The following is an 8,805-nucleotide window of genomic DNA, read 5'->3' as shown; positions in this document are numbered from 1 at the left end:
TTTAAAATATATTTTTCCCCTATTAAAACAAGGTTTAATTCTTCTCTCCATATAATAAAAAGAGGCCATGACATAATTGGAGCCGCCTCTTTTATTTTGTGTTTTGTAGCTAATGGTAAAATTCCCGAGAGCTGGAAACATAAAACCATAAGCTAGTTCGAAAATTTGTTATTCAACTGTTGGATTCAGCAGGATTGTTTAGCTTGTTCTCCCATGCCTCGTATTTCATGGATTCAGAATAAGACCCCTGCCACTGACCTATTGCCATCTGTCTGTCTGTCTCTCTCTCTCTCTCTTGCGCTCACTCTCACTCTTCTTCTCTGAAGAGTTACTTTTCTGTGGTAAAGAGTAATATGATCTGTCCTGACCTCACGAAAGTGAATCCCAGAAATTTGTGGTAATGAAGTCCTATAAATAAGGTGTGGCTTTCGTTGGAGAGTCACTCTCTCCCCTTTTGATTTTTAGTGACGTCCCTGCATCAGGGCAAGAATAAACAGTGAGAATCACTTCCCAATCTAGTGCACACATTTTTTTTTCCTTTTGGTCCAGGTCCCAGAAGACTGCTTAGTCCTCGTTCCCAGGAGAAGCACCTCTCTCACAGCATGTTTGTACAGACCAAATTTGCATTTCAGGAGGAGAAGTAGCCTTATTGTGATACCCTGTTCCGTTTCTTCATATTTAGAAAAAGGTTCAAATTTCCAAGTGACATCGGCAGAGATTTCTTTCTGTTAACAGAGTCCCATTTCTGAATCACCTCCCGATTCCTCAGAGAAGGAAATTGATGAGAGCTAAACCTACCCCTAACTCTGCGATTGGTGTGCTCTTTGTATTTGTTTGCTTTTCCGTTAAATTTTTGGGAAGAAAGATAAGGTTTTTAAAGACACCAATGACTTTTCCTCCTTTGAACTGCTATGTCAAAATCCTAAAAACAGAATATGTACCACTACATCATACACAAACTCTGGCCATGTCTTAAATTATCCAAAAGATCCTTATGTCCTTCCTTTGGGGTTCTATTATGAAAATAAATAAGTAAATACATAGATATACTTTCTACCACACAGGACTTTTGCAAACTGTGAAGAAGTATCTTATATTTACATTTTGGTAATAATTTCCTTTTTCTGTGCATCTCTTTCAAGTAAAATCTTTTTTGTTCCAGCAAGGTCCTAGTTGGAAAGATAGGGGAAAAAAGAGAAATTTTTTTGCAGAAAAATGGCAGTTATATCTCTCCCTTAAACTGCCCCTACCATGTTTTAGGGGGGTCTATTCTGAGCAGCACACCAAGTATTTCTAATTTATTAGGGATGAATTCACTGTTACATGTGGCGGAGCTTGCTGCCGAGAGTGCAAAATAGACATTTAATCTACCCTTCGCCGTATCCCCCAGCTTCCTTCGGTCCTGATTGTAGAGTTGCTATAAACATATGGAGGAAAGCTTATGAAAGGAAATCTGGGACTGACTCATAACAATGTCTCTACAGTCCTATGGAGGTTATGTTTCTTCATTGGCCCTTGCATCCGGAACTGGTCTTTTCAAATGCGGGATAGCTGTGGCTCCAGTCTCCAGCTGGGAGTATTACGGTATGGAAACATTTCATAAATGTTGCCCTGAAAACATTTAACACATAATTACTCTATATTTGAGGTTGCTAGGAAAATGAATAATGCAGTAAAATTCATCCCAGCATCACTAGGGAAAGTATAATCTATAAAGAAGGTTGTTTATATGATTCATTATAATCGTATTGTAACAATCAAAGAAATCTCGTAAGTGAGAAAGGGCTCTTCCATAATCCAATATAACTGATTTCCTTCCAGAAACCTTGAGCCCCTGCTGAACTAAATCTTTAAAATCAGAGGTAACTCTGTTTTTGCAGGCACAGAGTTACAGCAAAACTGTCTTTTAAGCACCTTTTATGCAAAGTCGGGCTAGGGGCCAACCAATTCACCTCCATGCCACAGTTTACAACTGCTAGCTCCATTGTTCCAGAAATCAAAGAAACAGAAAAATATATTTGAGAAATACCCTGCCTGTGTGTGCCTATTTTTATGATTAAAATCGATGCGGAGTGATTATTTGGAAGTAACTCTAATAATTGTACAAAAATTAGCTTTTATCAGATCCTCTTCCCTACATTGGGGTAGAAATAAGACAATTGTGACATACAGGGAATCTTTATTCAGAAAAAAAAATGTGAGTGGGGGGAAGGGTTGGGAGAGTGGATTTGGGGGACATATTTTGATCCTAGATGAAGTAAAACACCAGTAAAAGTACTAGAGGTAGCTGGTTTTGTGATTTCTTTTAAAATAGATGAAGGTCATTCTACAGGTCATTTTTCCTCCTCATTCACCCCAGGAGGGTAAAGGTGATAAAGATTAAGATCAGCCCTAGAAAGGAACAGTTTAGATGCTCCTGTCTCCATAATCTCTACTAATTCTTTAGCCCTATTGAGGCAAATTGCAGAGACAATACACATTCTTTGAGGCCAACCATTTTAGCAAAGTGAAGCAAGACTTTACCTCGAGAGCTCCACATGAGAGAATCGAGGCACAGTTACTAAACAAGGAGGTCTTGTTGGTTAATGAAATGACATGGATCACATGCAAACAACATATTCGTATCTATTTTATAGCATCTATCTACACGGAGAGATTCATGGGTCTCCCAACAAAGGACGACAATCTTGAGCACTATAAAGTAAGTATTTCCTGTTTTATTGTGGTCATTAATTTATTTTAAAAGTGCTAAATAATTTTAAAGCAGTAATTCAGAGTCAACAGCTTTAATTCTGGGTCCCCAAGCAAGTATGGTGATCTTTTGTTCAGTGCAAAGCACATCACTAGAAAGGATTTACTCCTTTCAGATTCTATTCTTTCTTCCTCCATCCTCCCTTCCCTAACCTCCCTTTTTCTGATCTTTCTCCCCACCCCCCAGCCCCTACACAGCTTGAGCGGGCATCATTTATGCCTAAGGTCTCACTCATATGTAACATATGACACATAAACTTTCAGTTTTTCAAACTAAGAATCAGATGGAAGTAATGCAAATGATGATGAAAATGTGTTGCTCTGACTCTTAAATATTTATCAACCAAAGCAATACATAATTTCAGTATTGGTGCTAAGTCCATTGCACAATGATTTAGCTAGTTTTCTATTAGAACTTGCAGCAACTAAAATGTTAATTTTTTTCTCTTTTCCAGAATTCAACTGTGATGGCAAGAGCAGAATATTTCAGAAATGTAGACTATCTTCTCATCCACGGAACAGCAGATGGTGAGGTTTAAGCAAGACTCTTACACATAAAAATACTGAGCCAGCATCACTTTGTTTAAGAAACATTAAGCATCCTCCTATGCCTATGCTCAGGGTCAGTACCTAAGAGTCAGGGACATTTCCATATCTGAGTGTGATTACTCACTGCTGACAATGTCAAATGCATGACTAGATAATTGTTGGTGTTCATTTCCAGGCAGTACATTGTCACTCTATGCTTTCTGGTATTTAGCAGCACTTTAACTCTCTCTCTTTGTTGCAGATAATGTGCACTTTCAAAACTCAGCACAGATTGCTAAAGCTCTGGTTAATGCACAAGTGGATTTCCAGGCAATGGTATATAATTTTGTTTTACTCATGTTCATGGCCTTAGAACCCCAAGCTAAAAGGAGGGGTTTTATTTTTTATTTACTTTTTAATTACTTTGGTAAAACCTGACAACTAAGCTGCAGGGTAGAGTAGGCAGAACATTAGCAAATGAATCTTGGATCTTTTCATTAACTCTCTGAAAGACCTCAGGCAAGCCAGATCACCTCTTGGGTTCCCAGTTGAGTCATATAAAGTAAAGGAGTTCACAAGATTAAGTGATCTTCTAGCTCAAACATCCAATAGTTCTGCAATTGTTTGAACATAAGTGCAGCTACATGCTCAGAGTCCCTGCAAAACCTGGGAGTCCCAAAGCAGCTAGAAGATTCTGTTTGTTTAGTAAGAAGCAATTGCAGAGTGTTATCAGAAACCTCAAAGGCTTCCTGAAGTCATGCAGCTCCACTCAGGGTTAGAGAACCTTTCCTTCCATGTATTTTCAGCACCTGGCACATGCCTGGCCCGTCACAGATGCTCGGATTTGTACTGAGTGAGTGAATGAATGAGCTAAATGTAAAACCCAGGTTGTATGAGGAATGGAAAATGGAAACAGGGAAGAAAATACAGTGAAAGCCAAGGCAAGGGGGGCCATCCTTGGTAACTACCTTTTCCCTCACAAATTCTCCCTCAATTGCTTATATTGAACAAAAATCCAGAAAAGGAGACCCCCAATTTTTGGAAATGTTTTTAAAAATAATTTTTGGGCCAGGAAGGGAAGGGGGAAGTGGGAGATGAAAAGAAATTGGTTATGGGGAGTAAAAATACAGTTAGATGGAAGGAATGAGTTTTAGTATTTGATAGTACATCAGGGAAATTATAGTTAACAATGATTTATTGTATATCTCAAAATAGCTATAAGAGAAGAATTGTAACGTTCTCAGCACCAAGAAAAGATAAATGTTTGAGGTGATATATATCCCAATTACCCTGATTTGATCATTACATATTGTATTCAGATATCAAAATGCCACATGTACCCCCAAAATATGTACAACTATTATATGTCAATTTTTAAAATTACAAAGGTGAGGTGAGATTTTCCTGATTGTTTTTTTTATTGTGATTCCCAAAGTAAATTCAACTTAGTAAATATATATCATTACATCAAGACCACTGACACCTTTATTCAGTGAAGACAATCTTACTGGCATCTCTCCAAAGATAAAGCTTAAAGCTATAACACTATCTCCCCCTTTTTACAATGCTAATTTTAACTCCTATATAGGATATTTACGGTTATATGTGGATACATTATATTGTGGATTTTCTGCAACAGAGAGAAATTAGATTCACAGGCTAAAAGCCTGATGGATTTTTTGAGCTACAAGGATTCTTAGGGAAAATCAAATCCAACCCCTTTGTTCTTCAAATGAAGAACCCAAGCTCCAAGGAAGCGAAGTAACAGACCCAACACACCAGTTCTGGCACCCAGACCTTCCGACCCTGACCCTTCAGGATGCTGGCAGCTGTGAAAGCTTAGCCACTGAGATCTAAAATATAAGTTAAGGAATATGAAACGGTAGTGGAGTTTAAGAAAAGCTCTTTAAATTTCCCTGCTCTAAATGTTTACATGTAAGCTATGTTACTTCTTCGAAGGTTCTATGGCAAAAATTTCCCCATAATATTAGAAAATGTATCAGGTCCTGAGAGCAGAGAAAAAGTCAAGGTAGATGCATGTTGTGGCTGCAGGAGTAAAACAGGCTTCTCTCCTTGTGTTTCAGTGGTACTCTGACCAGAACCACGGCTTGTCCGGCCTGTCCACGAACCACTTATACACTCATATGACCCACTTCCTGAAGCAATGTTTTTCTTTGTCAGACTAAAAATGATGCAGTTGCAAGCCTGTATCACAATCTGAAACTTCATATACATGTCTCAGACCGTTTGCTTGTTTTACTTTTTATGTCATAAAGTGCTGGTATAAACAAACAAATGAATTTAGTTCTAAAGGCTGGTAAAAAATGAAGAGGACTCAGAAGTTCAAGTTAAATATTGTTTACATTTTCTGGTACTCTGTGAAAGAAAGATGAGCAAAGGGAGCCATTCATTGTACTTTGGACACAGGGTTTTATCACCTGTTCGTTTGAGGAAAAGAAATAAAATCAGCAGTTCAAGTGCTATTATGTTGTCTGTGTTCGTTGACTTCAGGTTCCAGGTTCTATCACAGAAAGAAGTGCTTGTGCAAGGCAAGTACATGAGTAATATTAGGGTGGTCATGGAGGAGAAGAATCCAGAAGCAGTTTTGGATTTTTGTAAGGAGAACTCCAGATGCTGCAACAAACAGCTCACAATAGGCAAAAGCATTGTTCGGAGAACGCAATGAATCACGTTTGAGGTGTTTGCATGCTACGCTGTCCCTCTAAGAAATGTTTATTACGTTTCTCCCAGAAGATTTGTTCAGCATTGCCAGAAGCATTTGATAAGGATAAAGTCAGACTTTTGAATTCAGGCTCCTTTTAAGAAATGCTTCAAATTTGGAAATGTTCCTATTTTGAATCCCTTTTTAGAATTAGTAACGGTAACTACTTTCAGATTGCCAACCCGTAACCTAACTAAACAAGACAATACAAAAATAAATAAAATGGACATCAATAGCTAGAGAGGAAACTCTTGAATCTATGAGAGGGGTTTTAGTTCTGCATTGTAAAGTTCATTTTGGAAAAAAAAAAAGTTCTATAAAGCCTGCAATCCCAAAAGCAATGTTCTGCCAGTAACTGTCAATTAAAAACTATGGGTGGCCTGCCACCACTGTGATTGCCACAGAATTAAAAAGATCCATACCAGATCACCAGAAGATATTTCTTGAATGAATGTTGGAAGTATCCATCATGTCACTGTCTTGGAGACCTTTCATTGATATGATTCCCAGCCCTGGACTGCCTGGATAATTTCTCCCCATCCCTAGCTTGATTTTTCTTTCCAATTGCAGGTGGAATACATTCCTGCCTTCTCTCATGTTCTATGGCCAGAAGAACCAATGAGCATGGACCATTAGAGCAAGAAGGGCTTCATAGATCATAAATCATAGTCTTCTCTAGAGTTTTTGGGCTTTTCTCAGTCCAGCACTCTTGCCACTTCTGCTTTCTGAAACCATACCTCCCACATGTGGGGCCACACAGCCCCACCTCCCACGTCAGGAAGGGGTGCTTTGTGGTGGTCAGGGATCCAGGACAACACCTTCCCAGACTCAGGACTGGCTACAGCTGCTCTTGTCCACCTCCATGCAATGGCTGATGCACTGAGGGTGAAGGACACTACCACCTTCTCTCTCTGTTCTGCACAGAGCAGCCTCTGAAGCAAGCCCAGGAGATTTCCTTGTAGTTTTCTCATTATCCACTAGGGAAAGGACAATAACCAAGTCATTTCCTAATACTTTATCTGGGGAGATCACAAAGTCATTACAAAGAGGAAGAAGAACAAAAATCTTCTTCCTCTAACTTATTTTCTGCCTTTGTGGAATTCGCAAAGCTGGATTCTAATATCCATGTGCAGTAAGTGGTCTCCACCTCAGGCCTTTGTTCCCACTGCCACAGAGGCAACTTCTAAGAGACAAATCTAAGCACGTCACTTTCCCACTTGGAAAACTTCAGTGATTCTCCATTGTCTACAAAATAATTTCCAAACTTAGCTGCGTGACACATAGAGCCCTTGACAATCTGTCCCCATGCAGATTTTCCAAACCCTTCTCCTGACACCAGCCTCCATAGATCCTTTATTTCCTCAAATATGTCCTTCCATATCTCCACATGCTGTGAAATCTTAGCAGCACTGCCCAAGGGGTAGGTAGCCAAGAACCACATGTGGTTATTTAAATTTAAATGAGCTAAAATTAGGTAAAATTACAATTCAGCTCTTCAGACACTCTAGCTATATTTCACTGCTCAGTGGCCACATGTGGCTAGTGGCTACCATGTAGGACAGTAGAGGTAGAACATTTCCATCATCACAGAAAGTGCTACTGGACCATAATGCCCTAGAGAAATCTTCATAGCCCATGACTTAGAGCATGGCATATCACAGAAACTCACCAATTGTTGATTGAATGAATGTCTCGGTGTTCATGCCAGATTCAGGTTTTCTACATCACTGTTGATGAAGCTTTCTCTGACCCCCTCAGGTAGAACCACCCCAGTCCTCTTCAACACTCTCAGCATGTGTTCATTTATTTGTTCATTCATTCAACAAACATTTATTGAGTCCGACTGTATACCAGACACTGTACAAGACCTTGAGGATGCAGTGGAGAGCAAGACAGTAACCTGAGTGGCAATTTTTCAAAATGTTCATATTTTATCCAGCTTTGCTAGATTCTTCTTTTGGCTTGGAAGATAAAATGTGCATAAAGGATAAAGAGATTATATGGAGAAGATACCAAACTAAAAGGGATGCTTAAAAAACATCTTGTCTTTTCTATTTGTAAGAAGCTAGATTGCAATAATAATTGTCTTTTACCATGTTTTATTCTTAGATATGAGCTTTGGGGAGGAGGGTGATCAAGACCCTGACTGAAGCTGCAAAGCATAATCATCCTTCACAGATCATAAACTTGAGATTTTCATTCATTCATTGATTCAATGAATCCAATTACAAGCCACTGTTCCAGGTACTATAGGTGACCAAAAAAATTCTAGTACATATAAGAAGGAAACCATAAAACAATTCATTTCTAAAAATAATCTCAAACTGCAGTCCCACAATGCTGACCTTAGAGTTATTTAAAAAGGTTTCAAAATTCTAAGTGACCATCTAATATTCCTTAAAGTGAGTAAGAAAAAAAGCAGCAAGCAAATGAGTATTTGGTTAAATCTAACACAAATGAGAGGACTTTTATTGGGGTTTTACATTTTTTAAAAAATATACTTTCATTTATAAAATGTGTTATTTATTTCCTTCAAAAAACATTTATTGAATACCTATGCTGTGCATGGTAGTATTCTGGGTACTGCAGGGGTTACAAAGATGAATATATGTGACAATTTCTCCATTTCTAGACTGTTTCAGTAAAGGCGACTTAACGAATCTGATTTTCCCAACATTTGAGCATTTTTCAGAAACTGACAGATCTTTATGCAAATGTTGTTGCCAAGCTGTTTGTAATGGTGAAATTATACTTTGACAGTAACTCTTTAAAATATATTAAACCCAGCTAAGGTTTTTTTGGAA

At 38.4% G+C, this 8,805-nt stretch overlaps 1 protein-coding gene across 2 annotated transcripts in view; it reads left to right on the top strand.

Moving 5' to 3' along the window:
- Window positions 1–5,762, top strand: part of FAP (fibroblast activation protein, alpha) — a 69,660-nt gene extending 63,898 nt beyond the window's left edge. For both annotated transcript variants that reach the window (XM_012655854.1, XM_012655853.1), the window contains 5 exons: window positions 1,485–1,584; window positions 2,637–2,701; window positions 3,207–3,279; window positions 3,542–3,615; window positions 5,364–5,762. In XM_012655854.1, the coding sequence (XP_012511308.1) occupies window positions 1,485–1,584; window positions 2,637–2,701; window positions 3,207–3,279; window positions 3,542–3,615; window positions 5,364–5,465 (414 nt within the window). In that variant the 3' untranslated portion in view covers window positions 5,466–5,762. The remainder of the gene's footprint in view (window positions 1–1,484; window positions 1,585–2,636; window positions 2,702–3,206; window positions 3,280–3,541; window positions 3,616–5,363) is intronic.
- Window positions 5,763–8,805: the final 3,043 nt, after the last annotated feature.

Source organism: Propithecus coquereli, unplaced genomic scaffold (assembly GCF_000956105.1).
Source record: "Propithecus coquereli isolate 6110/MARCELLA unplaced genomic scaffold, Pcoq_1.0 Scaffold49, whole genome shotgun sequence".
Classification (NCBI taxonomy): Eukaryota; Metazoa; Chordata; class Mammalia; order Primates; family Indriidae; genus Propithecus; species Propithecus coquereli.
Note: the sequence above shows the minus strand (reverse complement) of the source record. Positions and strands in the feature narration are given on the sequence as shown.